Source organism: Equus caballus, chromosome 13 (assembly GCF_041296265.1).
Source record: "Equus caballus isolate H_3958 breed thoroughbred chromosome 13, TB-T2T, whole genome shotgun sequence".
In the NCBI taxonomy this organism is placed as follows: domain Eukaryota; kingdom Metazoa; phylum Chordata; class Mammalia; order Perissodactyla; family Equidae; genus Equus; species Equus caballus.
The window spans coordinates 41,673,150-41,692,456 of record NC_091696.1 but is presented as its reverse complement, the minus strand read 5'-3'; the positions used below and the strand labels follow the sequence as shown (position 1 = coordinate 41,692,456).

General features: G+C 42.6%; 1 protein-coding gene across 4 annotated transcripts in view; it reads right to left on the bottom strand.

The window, feature by feature from the left end:
• Positions 1-16,666, bottom strand: part of PDXDC1 (pyridoxal dependent decarboxylase domain containing 1) — a 51,608-nt gene extending 34,942 nt beyond the window's left edge. The window contains exons 1-3 of one of the 4 annotated variants that reach the window (XR_011424803.1): positions 16,414-16,646; positions 1,113-1,186; positions 523-588 (exon numbers count right to left, since the gene is read on the bottom strand). Coding sequence is in view for 3 of the 4 variants with exons in the window: in XM_023616283.2 (XP_023472051.1) it covers positions 523-588; positions 1,113-1,186; positions 16,414-16,434 (161 nt within the window). In the remaining variant the exon portion in view is untranslated. Of the gene's footprint in view, positions 1-522; positions 589-1,112; positions 1,187-10,060; positions 10,197-16,070; positions 16,387-16,413 lie in introns of those variants that run through there. The other 3 variants (XM_023616283.2, XM_014730100.3, XM_070232271.1) reach the window with 3 other exon arrangements.
• Positions 16,667-19,307: the final 2,641 nt, after the last annotated feature.

The following is a 19,307-nucleotide window of genomic DNA, read 5'->3' as shown; positions in this document are numbered from 1 at the left end:
GTGCATCACTTTTTTGTTGTTTTAAAGCTTGGCACCTGAGCTAACATCTGTTGCCAATCTTTTTTCTTCTTCTTCTTCTTCTCCTCCTCCCTAAAGCCCCCCAGTACATAGTTGTATATTCTAGTTGTGAGTGCCTCTGGTTATGCCACGTGGGATACTGCCTCAGCATGGCCTGATGAGCGGTGCTATGTCTGTGCCCAGAATCCGAACCAGCAAAACCTCAGGCCGCTGAAGGGGAGCGCGCAAACTTAACCACTTGGCCACAGGGCCAGCCTCCATGCACCACTTTTGCGCCATGAAGTTGTATAAGATTCTGAAGGGGAAAAGGAGAGAAGCAGGCAGGCTCAACATTATTACCAGCCAGCCAATCTCATTCAGTTTTTCGGTGTTACACGGCACCTAACTCTAAATTTGCTTTGTGCTCATTAAAACTAAAATTGTAAATCAAAAATGGTAAAATCTTGGTTTAAAGAAAATATATATCCTAACTAAAGGTACTTACTTATCTTCAATGCCACCTACCTGCCTTGGAGTGGCCCTGGAATATCCCCTGACATGAGCTTCTTTCCATTTTCCTCCTCTGTTCTTCTAATTTAAAGGAAATACAAAACTGTTAGTTTCATCCTGTCAAATTTCTAACATTTGAGCATGCAAACATGTGACAATGTTGCCTATAACCTCTTAGTAACTGAGGTAGGATTTGAAACATTTATTACACGTCTCCCCTACCCTTGGCCCCAGCCCCCAGTTTGAGGTATAGTTTGAGTTTCAGGAAAAGAAAAGAACATGGAAAAAATAGTACTACTTCACCCATTTCTTGGTTAGTTGATGCCCTTATTTATAAATAAAGAAGTATTTATAGACTCAAATCAATATATTAAATAAATGAAACCTTTAATTGGCAGAGCTGAAAATTATAAGTCCTGCCCCTCAATTTTAAAATCGTTTAATTACGAAGCACCTTCTACTCAAGACAAATACCAACTTTAAAGCCAGCCACAGCTAAGCTAACTGTCACATTTTGAAACCAAGAGGTGTTTTTAACAGGAGGAAACCAGTTTCACAACAGGTTGAACGCGTTTAATAGGGTCACTTCCGTTCCATAGGCTCACCTCTGACTGTCCTCTAGCATCTTCATGGCCTCCTTCAAGTTTTTTCCCATTTCAGCTAGTGTAGGGTCTGCTATCTGGGAAAAAAATCAAAAAAAGTTTAAGTTTTAATAATCCCTCTATTACTCCTGCAACGGAATTCATTCAGAAAAGCTAAATGCAAGTCTACTTTCTCCTGAAATTATTATAAAACACATGGATTTATTATAAAAGTACGTTTCATTAAAAAATTCCAACAGTACAAACATATAACATAAAAAAGTCCAACATAGGCTGGCCCAGTGGCGTAGTGGTTAAGTCCACACACTCCACGTTCACAGCCCAGGGTTCACAGGTTCAGATCCCGGCAGCCGACCTAGCACCACCCATCCAGCCACGCTGTGGCGGCATCCCACATAAAATAGAGGAAGACTGGCACAGATGTTAGCTCAGCAACAATCTTCCTCTCACACACACATACACGCAAAAGTCCACCAGTCCTACTCCTGGGGGAAGTCACTTTTAAGTTTGACATACATCTTTCCAAATTTTCGCCTTACTCATATGCACCTCTGCAACTTGCTTTGTTCTACTTTATAGTGAATATTGTTCCATGTCAGTGCGTCCACTTCTTTCTTCTTAGTGGTGACACCTTATTCCATTCTATGGGTGTGCCATCATCTAACCAGTTCTGAATTAATAGACCCTTAAGTTATTCCAGTTTTTCACTATTAGCAGATAGGTTCAGCGAAGTACGTCCAGTATGCTATTTGTTTTACTGTTGTCATAGGCTATAAAATGGCCCCTCAAAAGACATTCACATCCTAACCCCTGGAACCAGCAAGTGTTATCTTATGTGGCAAAGTCTTTGCAGAAGTGATCAAGTAAAGGATCTTAAGACAGCAAGATTACCCTGAATTATCCAGGTGAGCCCTAAATGTAACCATCTGTATCCATATAAAGGAGAAGTGGAGAGAGACTACCCACACACGAGAAGGCTATGTGAAGACGGCGCAGAGAGAGATTGGAAGATGCTGGCCTCGAGAACCCGAGTGACGGGGCCACGAGCTGAGGAAGGACTGCCGGCAAGCAGTGTAAACTAGAATAAGAACCAAAGGGCCTCTCCCCTGGAGCCTCTGGAGGGAGTGCAGCCGGGCCAATCCTCGATTTCAGCCCCAGAATACAGATGTCAAACTTCTGGCCTCCAGAACTGTGAGAATACACCTCTGTTGCTCTAAGCCATCCAGGTTGTGCTAATTTGTCACAGCAGCCACAGGAATACGCTAACACACTCCTAAACTGGAAACTCACACAAGTCGGTAATCGAGACCGCCCCTAGAGACGGGAACTGGAACGACAGGCCCAGGGTCAGACAGTCTTTTCAGGACACATGTTTGTTCCTGTTGGATTTTAGTACCAAGTGTACATCTAGCTCCCACTCAAAAAATAAAACGAAACTTTAAAAATTCTTGCACAATTAAAACACACACTTATTTTTCTTTCTTTCTTCTTAATCTCCACAATCTCCGATTTTTAGGCAGACAATTCTGCTGCCTTGAATCTCTATAGTATGAGCTGGGTTCTAAACAGTTAACAGAAGCTCTCTTTTTCTCTCTTGCTCCCTTCTTACTCTTCTAGAGTACTTCAAGTCTATCTCTCTTTCTTCATCCTGCCTACTGTACCTCGTAATATCTTACATGGAGTAGGTGTGCAATAAGTTGTCTTACATTTAGTACTGGCTTACCTCCTCAAAACTGTTTTTAAGAAATTCCACTCCGTTTACAGGTAAGTATCAGAAAACGCTAATTCTAGAAGAGACCTTAGGGATCTATCCAGAGAGTTTCCACCTGTCTTCTGAGCCCTAAGATTCCTGGGAAGAACTTTGGGGAGGAGGGGTTGGGTAGGCAGCTGGGGCTTCTAACCCCCCCACCCCCATTAAGGAGATCAGCTCTGTTTTATATAATAGGATTTTGAGTAAAGTTTCATTCGTAAAAAAATTTCATTAAAAAAGAAAAAAAAATGTATGGCATGAAAACCTCTGATTCTGGTCTAACATTTTTGAGGTGAGGAAACAAAGGCTTAGAGAGGTAAAGTGACTTGACTAACATCATGGAGCTAATAAATGACGAAGTGGTGCCAGAACCCTGGTTTCCTGACTTTTTTTTTTCTTCTTTTTATTGTGGTCATAATAGTTTATAACACTGTGAAATTTCAGTTGTACATTACTATTTGTCAGACACCATATAAATGTGCCCCTTTGCTCCTTGTGCCCACTCCCACTCCCCTTCCCCCAGGTAACCACTAAACTGTTCTCTTTGTCCGTGTGTTTATCTTCCACAAATGAGTGGAATCATATGGTGTTCGTCTTTCTCTGTCTGGCTTATTTCACTTAACATAACACCCTTAGGTCCATCCATATTGTTGTGAATGGGACAATTTTGCCTCTTTTTACGGCTGAGTAGTATTCCATTGTATATATACCATATCTTCTTTATCCAATCATCAGCTGATGGGTCCTTGGGTTGCTTCCACGTCTTGGCTATTATGAACAGTGCTGCAATGAATGTAGGGGTACATAAGTGTCTTTGTTTTATTGATTCCAAGTTCTTTGGATAAATACCCAGTAGTGGGATAGCTGGGTCGTATGGTATTTCTATTTTTAATCTTTTGAGAAGTCTCCATACTGTTTTCCATAGTGGCTGCACCAGTTTGCATTCCCACCAGCAGTGTATGAGGGTCCCCTTTTCTCCACACCCTCTCCAACATTTGTTATTTTTTGTCTTGGTGATTATAGCCATTCTAATGGCATAAAGTGATATCTAAGTGTAGTTTTCATTTGCATTTCCCTGATGATCGGTGATGTTGAGCATCTTTTCATATGCCTGTTGGCCATCTGTCTATCTTCTTTGGAAAAATGGCTGTTCATATCCTCTTCCCACTTTTTGATCACGTTGTTTGTTTTTTTGTAGTTCAGTTGTGTGAGTTATTTATATATTATGGAGACACCCTTGTCAGATATATGATTTGCAAATATTTTCTCCCAGTTGGTTGGTTGCTTTTTTCATTTTGATCTGGTTTCCTACACCTTCCAGAAGCTCTTCAGTCTGATGAAGTCCCACTTGTTTTTTTCTTTTGTTTCCCTTGTCCGAGTAGACATGGTATTTCAAAAATCCTACCGAGGCTGATGGCAGAGAGTGTACTGCCTATATTTTCTTCCAGAAGTTTTATGGCTTCAGGTCTTACCCTCAAGTATTCAGTCCATATTGAGTCTATTTTTGCGTCTGGAGAAAGACAGTATCTACTTTCATTCTTTTGCATGTGGCTGTCCAGTTTTCCCAGCACCATTTATTGAAGAGGCTTTCCTTTCTCCATTGTGTGTTCTTGGCTCTTTGTCGAAGATTAGCTGTCCGTAGACCTGGTTTCCTGACTCTTGTTTCCAAATTCTATTACATCAGACTGACTTTCACAGGGATTACAAAATAATCATGTAGTCACATCTGATCCGATTTTTACAGATAGAAAAATCATTTTAAAACAGGCGTTTCCAGTAAAATTCACAATTTAAATGTAACCATGAGATGGGTCAGAAAGCATTCTAAAAGAGTCTCAGTGTTCTCAGTTAATGATCATGAGTAGGATGAGGAACAGAAAATGGTCAAGAGAATTTATCTTAACTTCTCAATCTACTGGTCATGTTCCTTATTATTCTCATCTCCTGTGACACTCCAATGTGTCCCCGATCATCTGGCCAAATGAAAAGATAGTTTTGCTTGAGCAATCACACGTCCATGTTTCATGCTTACAGCACTTGCCCTGTTTGAAACATCTTTGTGCTTTTTATCTATTGCTAGCTACCTATCAAATCACAATGCAATACTTCCAAGAAACCTTGATGGATAAAACTCTTCACTCTTTCACATCCTCTCTAATGATATCGATACGATTTTTTCTAAGCCCCAAATCCAGACTCGTTGCCTGACAAAATGATTCTATTTGGGACCATGGGACAGAATGCTTGAACCTGGGGCCATTCTAATATTCAACTGTTTATCCTCATGGTTCCTTACATCCTTTCCTGTGACTTGTTTTCTAGATGATCTTCCCAGATCAATTTGCATCTTCCATCTCCCAATTACATTATAAGCTTCTTGAAGGCACTAGTTCAGACTCCTCCTAATTCTGACTTCTCTTGTAGGACCAAGAGTCTAAAGTCAGCTGGATTCTTGGATTGCCATATTACCTCTGAAACCCCAAAGGAAGGCATGGCATCCTGGATATCAACATACTGGCTGTCTCTAAGTACAACACAGCTAATCTCTCCTATAGGATTGGAACAAATTTCTCAGTTCGGAACAGAAAAGTACTTGACTTTGTTTAGAAGCCACTTCATAGGAACAAGGCTTATTTTTAAACACCAGAATCACACGTGATGACGAGATGCTTACACTGAAGGCCAGAGGGAAATGCACCTTCCTCGTCCCCCTTCCGAGTCTCTCTCTAGAGCGCACACTCACTGGGCGGAACAGCTTACGCTGAAATTGTTCTTGCTCCTACTCTTTCAGAGAGTGAAGCGGTAGGGGGAATGGGCGGGTAGGGAAAATAGCATTTTAGTTTAATTTCAGTAAGTTAAATGTGAGTTATGATGTGACTTCAATTTCACAGACCCTCACATGCTTGTTGTGCTAAGTGGATAATACAAAATATAAAATGCTATCCAGGTGCAGGACGATACTAGCCTTTAAGGCAAGGAATTCTCTAAGGAAAATGTATATTTAATAATTTGGTTTAAAACCAAAATCCACGCCTCCAGAAACTTCTAGTGAGGGCAGTCACTACTTTCTTATTCACATTTTGTATCCTCAGGACCTGTCAGAGTGCCAGACAAGGTAGCTGTGTGATGAATGTTAACAAAAAACAGCACGGCAACAGCCAGGCACAAACCTAAAGGAGTGAAGAGGTAAGTTGTAGAAAGATGTCCAGGATTCAGTATTTAGAAGGGGAGTGTTTTATGATATTGAGGGCAGAAAATAAATAGCATTCTATGCTAGGTTCCTAGGAAGAAAGTCCTATCATTTTTTCATTCCTTAGCACATAGCAGAGGGTCTGGCACAGAAAAAGGGCCCAAAACGATTTGTGATCCTTCATAATTACAAATACTTACTGGGTTGCTAATTAAAACCTTTACATGCATTCCTTCCCGACCCCAAAGGCACAGAGTTAGTATGCAGTAGAACAGAACCGAAAATCTCTACTACCCTGGAACGAGCGCTCTCAGCCACGAGGCAAGAGCGCTTCTCAACTCCATCACATAAGAAAATGCAGCAACGCACACTGCGAAAACCTCCGTCCTCAAAAATCCTAACTAGAGCTAAGGCCTCATTTTAAAAATGATCCTTGTTTAAGTTTTCACCCAGACAAAAAGTCTCTCAGCAGACTCTCCCTACAGGTAAAGTTTCTGTTCTACAACGGTCTCAACTAGATGACCAGAAACTTAACATCTAAAACCAGGGCATGTTTAAGAGGGAAAGGAACTACCATTAATAATTAAGCTAGGACAGAGGCAGGGACAGTCCTGGGCAAACCAGCATGTACAGTTTCCCTAGGTTCACTAAAATGTTACTTCAGATCTTACACCATCGTTCCCTCCAGGGAAGGCCCTGCAAATGTCTGTGGCGGCGGCTTTTAGGAGTTATAAGGTAAAACGAAAGACAACGTGCAATTGGAAAGCTGTGCACCCGAAGTGCAGGTACTGCCTATGGCATCAGTCTCAATACTAAGGACCACACGGGATTGCTACACTTCTTTTCCTGCTTACAAACACATCTGAATACATTCTCCCTCATTTAAATCGTGAGTAAAGTGACCTGCTAAAAATATGCGGCCTACTAGGAACAATTTCTGAAGAAAGGTCCCTTTGTTAACAAAAAAAGTCAACAGATTCCAACCATCCCTTTTGAGGCCAGCTGGCATTCAGGCTGTTTCCCTTCCACTGTCTTTCCGACCGTCCTTAAGCAAGCCACCCCAGCTCGTAAGATGTGTGAACGTGGGCTTTAAGACGTTCTTCCAGGACAGGGAGCTGCAGGCAGCTCAGACTGCTGAGATGGACGCCTCGGGCTCCTCTCTCACCTTGGGTCCCTAAGCCTCAGAGAAGCTTGCAGCAGTTAGACTGTTAAAAAAACAGACCAAAAAAGTGCAACAAAGCATTTATGGAGTGTGTGTATAGAGACACACACTTTCTAATTACAAAACCGCTATATGCTCATTACCGAAAATTCGGAAAGTTATTAGATGGTTAGTCATTAGGCTGCAAATTTATAAATTATATTTCTGTGATGGTTGATTCCGCTGTATAATGAAGTGGATTCAGTATTTTTGCTTCAATTACATCTAACACAGATATGTGGTATGGCTTGATGCAGTTTCAAGGCTCCTAAAAAGAACATTCAATTGTATGTTAATTGTCACAGAACTAGGATAGCTCATGTTGTAAAACAAGCCCCACCGGTCATCATTTTATGAGCATTTTTTCAAGAATCATTTTTATACTAGGCTGATTATCATCACTTCAGGCAGTGTGGAATATTAAAATATGCTGCCACTATCACAAGGAGAAATATTACACATATAATGTTAAAATATCATTAATTGAAAAAAAAATACCACCTTACGCCTGTTAAGACAGCTATAATCACTAAGACTAAAGATAACAAATGTTGGAGAGGATGTGGAGAGAAGGGAACCCTCATTCACTGCTGGTGGGAATGCAAACTGGTGCAACCACTATGGAAAATAGGATGGAGATTCCTCAAAAAACTAAATATAGAACTACCACATGACCCAGCTATCTCACTACTGGGTGTCTACCCAAACAATCTGAAATCAACAGTCCAAAGTAACATATGCACCCCCATGTTCATTGCAGCATCATTCACAATAGCCAAGACATGGAAGCAACCCAAGTGTCATCGACTGATGACTGGATAAAGAAGATGTGGTATATATATAATGGAATACTACTCAGCCAGAAAAAAGACACAATCATCCTATTTGCAACAACACGGATGGACCTGGAGGGAATTATGCTTAGTGAAATAAGCCAGACTGAGCAAGACAAACACCAGATGATTTCACTCATATGTGGAATATAAACAAGCAAATGGACAAAGAAAACAGTTCAGTGGTTACCAGGGGAAGGGGGGTGGGCACAGGGGGTGAAGGGGACAAACAAGAAATAATGTACAACTGAAATTTCACAATGATGTAAACTATTATGAACTCAAATAAAAAATATATCATTAATTGAAGTTCTCACAATTTAAATGTTAGAGAAAAAAAAATCAAGAGTCAAATGCAAGGTAAATCAGTAAAGGAGGTCAGGGAGTAAGTCTCAATTTTTCAAAAAAGCTAGTAAAAATTATAAATTTATCTGGAATAAGGCTGCATGGATTAATGAAAAAAATCACTTATTTTTGCTTTTGGCTAGTATTATATCAACCCAGTACTGGCAACACTGGTACTATTCCTACCCTTATTATTTGGAATACATTCTATTTATTATTTTGTTCTATTTCATTTTTTAAAAATGCTGGTCATGACCTGATACGTTAATTTGACATCCCACATAGGATGTAACCTGCAGCTTGAAAAAAAAGCCAACAACGTAATAGATGTTGGCAGTTATTAATAGTGGGATAAATAATCATTTGTTAATAAAGTTTATTGACTAAGAAATTGTTTATAATAAGCTTTCAAAAGTGGAAATGGCAATAGAAAAATAATAATCTTAGGGCATAAGAGTTGGCAACTACTGCTCTACAGTCACTTTTAAAATTTCCTCAGCTTTCAAGCACTCTTAATCAAGCTCTTGTACATATTTTCTTCAACCAGAGTGTGACAACAAAATTTTATTTATTTTCATATGAATTAGGCAAAAAAACAATACCTCAAACCCGGAATTCATAGATATCACTGTTTAGGAAAACTCAAGCCTAAAAAAAAAAACAGGTGAGGGGAGGAAGGGCAGCTAGACTACTGATAGAAAGCAGATGCGGGAGCCACTGCAAACGGGCACAAGGGAGCTTTTTAGGGAGCTGGAAATGGTCCATATCTTGATCACAATGGTGGTTATGTAACTGGAGATAATTGGCCCAACTCAAGCTGTATAATTCAAGCGTGTATTTTCATTGCATATAAATTGTCCCTCAACTTAAAAAAAAGGAAGGCGAATTGATTTAAAGTCAACTTAAAAGAAATATTAAGTAAATAATAGTACAAGTGGTACCGTGATGTGACAAAATTCACCAAGATGGTATCTGAATAACTGCTCTTTGGGAAATACAGAGCTAAACCTTTAAAGAGAAGCAGTCTCCAGAAAAGAGGGAAAAAGGAAGTCTAAAACGTCATTTTAAAATATATCGATCACAGTATTCATCAATAATAGAAGTATATCATGGTGTAGGCTCGACGAACTGTTTTTCAGGGGAGGAATGTCCATAATTGGGGGCGGCGGGGTTCTAGAACTACTGACAGAAGAAAAACTAAAGCGTGTGAGAATCAGCTGCTCGTATCAGACAGAAGACCTTGGTGTTATCAAAGCTGGTTTACAACGTATGTGTTAGACGTATAGAAAAAAATCACCACCTTTCTTCAAGTGGTGAAAGTGATCAGGTTAGGCTCCAAATTGCCATGTTTCTAACATATCAACAACTCGTGCCTTCCACAGCTTTCTAAACAAGGTTAATCCGGGACAGTGATAAATCATGCAACTATCAGTTCTCCAAAAATCGTTTATTTTCCTCCCAGGTGAAAATATAAACAGTGCCTGCTATCTAGCATTAAGCAAGCACCCAAATACTACACATCTCTCAGAAGCAACAAGAACACAGCAGCAGCTGCTCCGGGAACACAGCGATGAGAGAAAACAACAGGGATCCTCTGCAAAGTCGCTGCAGTGCCCTGCAAGCCTGGCTTACCTTACTGGAGTCTCAGTTTCTACATTTGTAAACGTTTCTGCCTGATGTGAACAGAAGAGTATTTAATTAAGAACTGGGCACTTTGTCTTCTGAGAACTGGATACTCCTGGAAAATCTTACTTTTATCTATCATGGCCTCTATGCTTGAGTGTGTCTGTGAGAACACGAAGACACACTGTAATTATTGGCTCATTAAACATCATGATAGTCCTAGTTGAAAAGGGATGTGCAATATTGCATAAGGTGTTAGTATTCAACCTTATGAATTCCTCAAGAAGAGAGGCAGAAAGAACATACGGGAAAAAGAAGGGGCAAAAATACATAGCAGAGTGGTCAAAATCTGGTAGAGAGGAAGGCAGCAAAGTTAGTAATATCAAATCAAACCTGTCACAGATGGAGGTACGTGGAGGAAAAAAGGGCATTCAAATAATTCACCTTAAGGTACGTGCTGGGAATGCCAGGGGTCCATGTGTAAGCTTCAAAAAAAAAAAAAGTATTCCTAGAGACCACTACTTCTGGAGAATCAACTCACTTAGACAATACATGAGTAAATGCTTCCCAATAACCACACAGATGGAAAAATACCACACATCAGGCAAGCACTTTTTCTAAAAAGTTTACTAGTTTATCTAGAATCACACACTTATTCCGGAATAAAAAGAACTTTGCTTAAAGAGAAGCATGACACAGTTATGGAAAACTAAGTCTTTCACCGAGAAATGCTTCTTGTATATAGGGAGTGTTTCCTAGGACTTGTCGGGGGATAGAATCAGAAGGATAAAGATATCCTTTCTCCTTATCAATATCATTATTTACAAAATTGAAGTGGAATTATGTAGGATTAATGTTGCCAGCCTTATTTCAAAAATAGTTAAGAAGAATTCTGAGAAAAAGAACTCATCAATTCCTGAAGCCTTTGTGTATCCATTATCTTCAGATCTTTAGGGTGGAACTGTGTGAAACTGCCAATATTCAACTGTTTTTAAGGCACAAAAACAGCAGTTTCATATGATTCCACCTAACACAATGTGCAGTCTAATAAGTAATTTAGTCTCACTAGGATTCTTGAAAGCTCACCGTAGCTAAATGTTCGATGTGACTGAGTGGCACTTTCAAAGTGAAGGCTTTAGTTTGCTTTTCTGCATACAGAAAAAAGGTTATACTAGAGAAGTTCACTCCTCCCTCAGTCATCAGAAACTCAGGAAGCCTTTTCCACAGAAATCAAAACTGGACCACGCCCCACGTTAGACCTCAAGGACTAGCTAACCTTAAGACAGCTAAATACTTAACATTTGCCACAAAGCATAAAACTTCTGCAATAATAACAGAAATTAAATAAGTGAAAAAATTGAATTCAAAATCATTTTATAGCTCTTGAATACTGCTTGGAAAGAATAGATTTAATTTAAGCTAGACAAACTAAATTTCTGAAAGGAATTTTGGGACATTTTCAAAGTGATTGGAAGCATCTTTTTTATATCTGATTTAACTTCAAAAGATGAAACGGCTTTCCTTTCCCGTAATTTATATTCTATGAGCAATAATATGAGGCGCAATCATATCATAAAGTAAGAATCTACATTATATTCACATTTTTTAAAAACTCTAGAAAAGCCACAATTCAGAACTAGTCTACCTAAAGAGTCTCTTACTCAAAATCTTTCCTAGTCACTTAGTCCATGCACTTCCTATTTGTTTCTTAATTTCTGTGATTTTTTGTTTTTTCCTTGTTTGTTTTTTTGCATTTTCTTTTTTTATTGAGTTCATAATAGTTTACATCAATGTGAGATTTCAGTTGTACCTTCTTTCTTGACTGTCACCAAATAAGTGCTCCCCTTCACCCCCTGTGCCCACCCCCACCCCCCTTCCCCTGGTAACCACTGAACTGTTTTCTTTGTCCATGTGTTTGTCCATATTCCACGTATGAGTGAAACCACCTGGTGTTTGTCTTTCTCAGTCTGGATTATTTTGCTTAGCATAATTCCCTCCAGGTCCTTCCATGTTGTTGCAAATGGGATGAATTTGTCTTTTTTACGGCTGAGTGCTATTCAATTGTGTATATACCACATCTTCTTTATCCAATCATCAGTCAATGGGTACTTGGCTTGTTTCCGCGACTTTGCTATTGTGTTAATTCCTGTGATATTTTCCGCCCTCCTTGCTATGAAGGGATTTGTCTCAACATGGGTGCCACTTCCGAAGATGTACCCTCCTGCAGAGATCATGTCTTATCCACTGCGTCTCTCTCACACCCAGCACTGGGCTTTGACCATAGCTGGCCTTCAACAACAATTATAAATCAAACCATGTTTCTGCTTTAGGTGAAAACAGATGACATGAAGTTCAAGCAACTCTTGTCCATAATTACAACTCATAACCCTAGATATGATGGAACATACACGGGACCAGGGACCATCAGGAGCTCTGCTACTGACCAGCTCTATAATCTTGAATAAAGCAAAAATCATCGAGGCCATAAATTTTTAGAATCAGGAACTTTGTACCATGTTTTCCCTGACACCCAGCATTTGATATCATTTACCACCTTAGCCACCATGCACCTGTATGCAAAACCCTCACATTATGGTGACATACGGATCAGCTTTAAATGAATGCTAAAATTACAGGCTATCATTTCCTCACAGGCGTCCCCCTATTCTATGGAAGAGGCGGACCTACAAAGGCATACCACAAAAACTGGTCATTTGAAGCTTGGCTAATCAGGGTTCTTCTCATGAGCTTTTAAAGTAAAAAGCAGGCACAGAAACTCTGGTTTCTATCAGGAATGTTCCATTCATGCCCCTACAGTTCCATATAAACAGTAAGGTGACAAACAATTTTCCAAAATCAGGTCCAAAGGAGGGGAAAAACAGCTCAGGATGACTACAAGAAACAAAAATAGGTTCCGTTGTAACTATTTAGGTCAGAGACAGGGTGAAAGGTGCCTTTTTTAGAGTCAAGAATTAGACACACAACAAATAAACTGGCCCCACTGTATAGCTGTCCAATAGAACTTTCTGTGGTGGTGGAAATGTTCTACATCTGCACTGTCCAGTACCGTAGCCACAAGCACAGTGTGATGGCTGAGCACTTGAAATGTGGCTCATGTGACTGAGGAACTGAATTTTACATTTTATTTCATTTTAATTAATCTAAATTTAAATGGCCAAGTGTGGCTAGTGGCTACCATATTGGACAGTGCAACTCTAGATTCTGCCTGTGGTTCCTGACCAGAGACGACCCCTCCAGCCCAGGCAACGACGGCTTCACCTGGAGATGCTTTTGGTTGTCACACTGGAGGGAGGGATTGCTACTGGCATCTAGTGGGTAGAGGCCAGGGACGCTGGTAAACACCCTACAATGCACAGGATAGCCCCCCAACAGAGAATTATCCAGCCCCAAATGTCAGTATGCTGAGTTTGAGACACCTTGCTCTACGTTTACTCAAGGTTGGAATTAAAGTAGATGCAAAACAAACCGCAACACACCTTGTCCAAACTTAACCCCCAGGAAGAATGAGGTTTTCCAAGCAATAGGAAAAGGTGTGGGCTGGTCTACAAGTTTAAAGTAGCAGGTTTTTACTAAAAAGTGTATGGAGATGTGTTGAATAACTTATTAAGATCTTCAGCATCAGAGAAATGATTTCCTGCGACATTTTTAACTTGACTGTTAACATAAGTAAACGCTGTGAAACTATGCTACGGGGCTTGTTCCTTAAGAGGTGGACACGCAGTACTGGGGGGCTGGGGCTCCCACTCCCACTCTTCTGGTTTGAATTCCTTGACCCTTTAACTGACCTGTCTGGTTTCTTGAGATGTCACTAATTTCAGGTACAAGAAAACGGATACTACTGTGAAAGAAAAGCAAATCAAGACAAGACAATGACTCTGCCCTCGCAGGTCCACACGTCTACATAGGACCTAAAGAAAAGGCAAGGGTAGGGAATTCTATTTGGACCAAAGGAAATGCACTGAGTGATTCTACTAAACGATGATAGCAAACTACATTTCAGAGTGAGAGCGATTACTTGAAATTTAAGAGGCTGGGTATCAAATAACATCGTGGTTTCTGTAGGCAGTATAAATTATGCAAGGATCAGTTTAAATAGGATCATTCAGAACTGCTCAAATAGTTCTCAAATTTATATTAGCAATGTCGAATTTAGCCCAGAATAGTCTATTCCTCAAAGAAACGGGAATAATGGACGCAATTCAATGTTTCACTTTGATTCAAACTATTTTTCAGAACACAAGATCCTCAACGTTCATATTATTGCAATGCTTTTTCTTTTCTGCCCATCTAGCACCAACAGAAACTGTTCATTATGACATGTAAGGCCCTCTATTCCTTCAGGGAATACAAAAATAAGACACAGTCTTAGTTCTGAACAACTCACATTCAGAATTTTTACACTGGCCTAAGGCAGAAATTTCCAGCCAACACGTTCCGAATTCCTAAAAGATCACAGCAATTTTTTGTGACTAACCGCAGCCTAAAACTTCAGGGGTACTGACGTTTCAGGACCTCTTCAGCTTTTCGTGTGGAACACTCAAGATCTTTTATCATCAATTAACATTTAGGGAGCAACCACTGTAATCTATTAATCAAGTGTCAGAAAAGTAATACTTAAAACAGGATTCCAACCCACTCTGTTTTACAGATTTGCCTATAAAGAACTATTCTTGGAGGAAAAAACACCCCAGTTCTTTAGGTTTCTAATTGAAATGACACAGAACCCATCCCATCTTCTTACGAAACTGGAAAGGAAACAACACCGAAGGGACATTTTTAGCATCACTTTGACTTTGTATTCAACTACTGGTGTCACACACGTGATCTAGACCAGGGGTTCTCAGCCTCAGCACTGCTGACATCTGGGCAGACAAACAACCTCTGGTATGGGGGGCTGTCCTGTGCACTGCAGGCTGTTGAGCAACATCTCTGGCCTCTACCCACCAGGTGCCAGCAGCCCTTCCCTTCCCCTCTAGTTGTGACTATCAAAAATGTCTCCAGATGTCACCAAATGTCCCCTGGGGAACACAACTGCCCCATGGTTGAGAAATACTTATCTATATTGAAACTCAAAGTACCAAAAAAGGAGACACTGTGCTAATCAAAGGCCTGGAAAGACTTTATTCCTAGCCAGAAAAGCACGCAACATTCGCCACCGAGGCGGTGGAAGAAAAACAGATCACTGTCTTTTCCTGACCGCCTTCCACCCGATGTACGAGAAACAGTCCAGGGCGTAGGCCCTAGCCCTGTGTGTACCTGAAGACATCTGGCTGAACTTGTACAATTACTCCCTTCAACTCTCCAGCCACAACTGAACCAATCTACAGAAGCTGCAGCATTGGAAAATGACAACTATGCTATTTCTGCCGGCTCAAAACGAAAACAAAGCAGTCTTAAAACACTAGCGTTGCTCCTGAATTCCACACGTATGAACAGCAGACTCCCGAGCCTGATCAGGGACAAGGACTTCGACGGAGGGGCAGAATGTCAGGTTCTGAGGGGAGGCACCCGGGAAGAAATCCAAGCACTGGTCCCCATTTACAAGCCCGAAATCCGGGACAATCAGAATCCATTTCGCACGCCAGAGCAGTCAGCCAGGTACACCAGGCTGCTGTTCCCCCAAGGGGTAACCCGAGGAACGCCCTGCGCCCAGGTGGATTTCGGATTGACACCAGGGTCTCCCCTCGCCGCCGCCAAGGGGGAGCCCCAAAGTTGTGGAGCAGCAGCAACCCCCCAAAACGAAATCACAATCCACTGAAGACGCACCCCTTTCTTGCTCTCAGGGGGCTTCACCTGCGATCACAAACTACAGCATCAGTCACGTGGGGAACCGGTCAAACGCGCACATCCCGGTCCCGCCCCCCAGGGCTTCGGACCCGAGGGCTGGAAACCTGGATTTTTTTCACCCCCGGCCCCAGGTGACCCCTAGGCACGCCGAAGTTGGAAAACCACTGCTTTAACACTGCTCTTCCTAACTCGGAGACCGCAGAAAACCTACAGGGCTGCAGCTGGCACCGAAACAACGGGGGCTTCTCTCCAGGAGCTTCTGGGGCCGCAGGTGGCTAGCTCTGTCATCCGAGAGGGCGACCGAGCTCGGGCGGGCCCCGCGGCCAGGCCCGGGCAGAAGCCGGCTCAGCCTCTCCAGGCCCACCGGGACCCGAGACTCCCGCCCCGTGACCGGACCAGGCCCCAGCCGGACGCCCCCGCGGCCAGGCCTCCTCAGGCGGGGCCCGTTAGCGCCCGGCCCCCTCCCCGGTCACAATGGCCGCTCGCGACCGGGAAACAGGGGCGCCGGCGGCGGGGACCCGGGCGGCGACGCCGTCCCCCACCCCGGTACGGACCTTCTCCAGAGACGCGTCCATGGCTGAGGCGGCCGGCGCGGCCCGAGGGAGGTCCGGCGGCCCCGGGCACTACTTCCGCCTCCCGCGCCCGGCCGCCGTTTCCACGCTGGCAGCGCTGACGTCCCCCGCGCCCGCAGACCGCGGGGCGGAGACGAGGAGGAGCTGCCAGGCGGCGCCGCGGGGTGGGCGCTCTGCGGGTCTCCGGGAGGCGGGGCGGGGCCCTCGGAGTGGGCGGGGCCCTCCCGGCTTCCGTACCTGGCCGTCACGCCGGCCAGTCCTAATGGTCCCAGGTGAGGGGGGGGATGGACTGTGGAGCTTCCCCACCGTCTTCTCAGAAGCCTGTCGCAGGCATCAGGGTAGAAATATAATCATCACAAATTATCACTCATGCAGTGAAAGGCTGGAAATACTAGTAACGCACCTGCACTTCCTGGCTTAAGCTTCCAAGTCCCCCCCCCCACTATCAACATCCCTCAGGAATGGAACAGGCCATTCACCACAGAAGGGCGGGGCGAGAGGGACCGCGGCGCACGCGCAGGGTCAACAGTTTCCTTGGTGCTACGGGATTTGCTTGTTTCAGGTTTTGGTCTCTCAAGTGACGGTGCTCTGAAAAGACGCTGATCAGAGCTGAGGTATTTATTTGTCTCAGACCTTACTGCAGAATTCTAGACGGGAAAGACTTGGAGTCAACTGGCCCAGCCTCCTTCTTCGTGTCAAGCCACAATTATGGCTTGTCAGGTGGTAATAATAGTGATAATAATAGATGAGTTGCTGCTCTTCCGTTTTATAGTAAAACAGCCCTTGTGTAGAGATCATTATGATCTCCATTTCACAGGGCCGATCTAGGTATGATCCAGAGCCACGCACCCTGACTGCGGCGCCTGTACACGATGCATACTGCCACCCTAGCTGCTTCCACCCCTGCTGTATGGTCACGGTGTGTTTCTAAGGAATGGGAGCGGGCATGAATTATATTCCTCTAAATGGGGGAAACTGAAATAGATTAGTCTCCCACGGTTACAGTCGGTAAAACAAGTCACCGCTAGGAGACCGATGACGTTACAACCACAAAACCATTCCTTTTCTCTCCTGTTTTGGGCGCATCTCTTCTGAAATCGGTAAATGACTGGGTCACATTTTCAGTGGAGCAATATGTATTTTGAGCCTTCTGACTTGTATTTGGTAAATTGTCCGATTATGTTAATAAAATTACTTTCTACCCAAAGAAGCCTTGTGTGCTGGTTTAGAGTGTACCCTGAGAATTATTTGGATTGTCCAAAGAGCTCTGCAGATGGAAGGAATGATAGATTTATGTCCTCCAAGATCTAAAAATTGAATGTACCTCTGCTTGAGCAAAACATGTCACTTTTTCCAAAGTGTTATGAAAATTTTCAAACGTTTGGAAAACTTGGAAGAATTGTCCAGGAACACCCACGTGCCCACTGCCTGGATTCTACAATGAATATTTACCCCTGTTTGCTTTAGTGCAGTAAATATCCATCTATCTATCCACCAATACATCTTATATTTTGATACATTTCAAAGTTGCAGACATCAGTATATTTCACCCCTGAATACCTCAGCATGGGTATTATTATTACTATTATTATATTTGGTAGGAGAGAAAGGACTTTATTACAGCCTGCTAGCAAGAGGGAAGATGGCCGACTCATGGCTGAACCAACAACCTCCCCAAACAAAGACTACAGGCCAGTTATATGTGGAGTTATTCTCCTGGTGGGGGCGTTGGCTGGTCTCTGCATGGGGGCAGACATCTGGTCCCAGTTCCTGATAGTCCTTTGTTTTACTACATATGCATCAGAGAATGGAGCAAAGCCCCATACGCTGGTCTTTCAATTGTCTTTGATGATGGCTATCAGCATAGACTCTCTGCCTGGGGGTCATCACATTCCTAAGGAACTCAAAAGAACAAAGTTATCACCTTAAAGCAGCTGGGAGGGTTCGCAAAATCTAATCTACAGAGCATGTCTGGGCTAGTTAGTCAGAGGTCATTTAAAGTTACATTATGGTTTCTTTTCTACAATACTGCTTCCTTTATGTGAACCTCGTGTTGAGCCGGTATCAATTCCCCGCTGTCAGTTATACCCCCAGCATAATCATATGCTGGTGTAGGGAATAGGGCCGTCGTGTTCAGTCTGGCTACTTCCTGCTGAATCAGGGCAATGTGAGGGGGTGATGGCATGGAAGAGTTACCCTCTTCTTAAAATGGGCTGGGGGGTTTTCTAAGAGGGAGCTGTCGTGCTGTAAACCTAGAAGCCTTGGTGGTTAAGGGAGATATACGTTTTATTCCCAATTTAATGACTAAGCATAACAGTAGACCTATTAAAACTAAGGTGAGGCCCCCTTTTATCATACCCACAAAGATGGATTGGATCCCAGCTGGTATCCAAGAGAAAAGGTTAGTAAACCAGTCACCTAAATATGATAAGAAAGGGGTTTGATGTTTACAGGCGTTTGTATCCAGGTGGCTTGTTCCCTGATTTTACTAATGCTGGTTTGTACTTGAGAAGTATTGATGTATGTGCAGCAGGTGGGCTCCCAAAGTTAGACCTATATTGTGTGAGCAAGTAACCATGTATTTAGTAAGAAGTGTTTCTAGAGAGACAAAAAGAAAACAAGGTTAATGGTGGGAGCGAATTATAAACCAGCTTCGGAGTCCAGGCAGCAGCCAGTCAAAAAGATTTCCAGATATCAGAGTCGAAGCACGTTTTGCGGATAGAAGTGCCTCTGATGATGTCATCAGACGTTCAGATCCCTTTCTGAGTGGCATGCACAGCAGATGTGAATCTCTCTCAAGTTTCTATCAAGTCCTCCAGCCTCAGTTTGCAAGACTTCAGGAAAAGGGGCAGGTTCTGTTCTCAGTGATTCTGAAT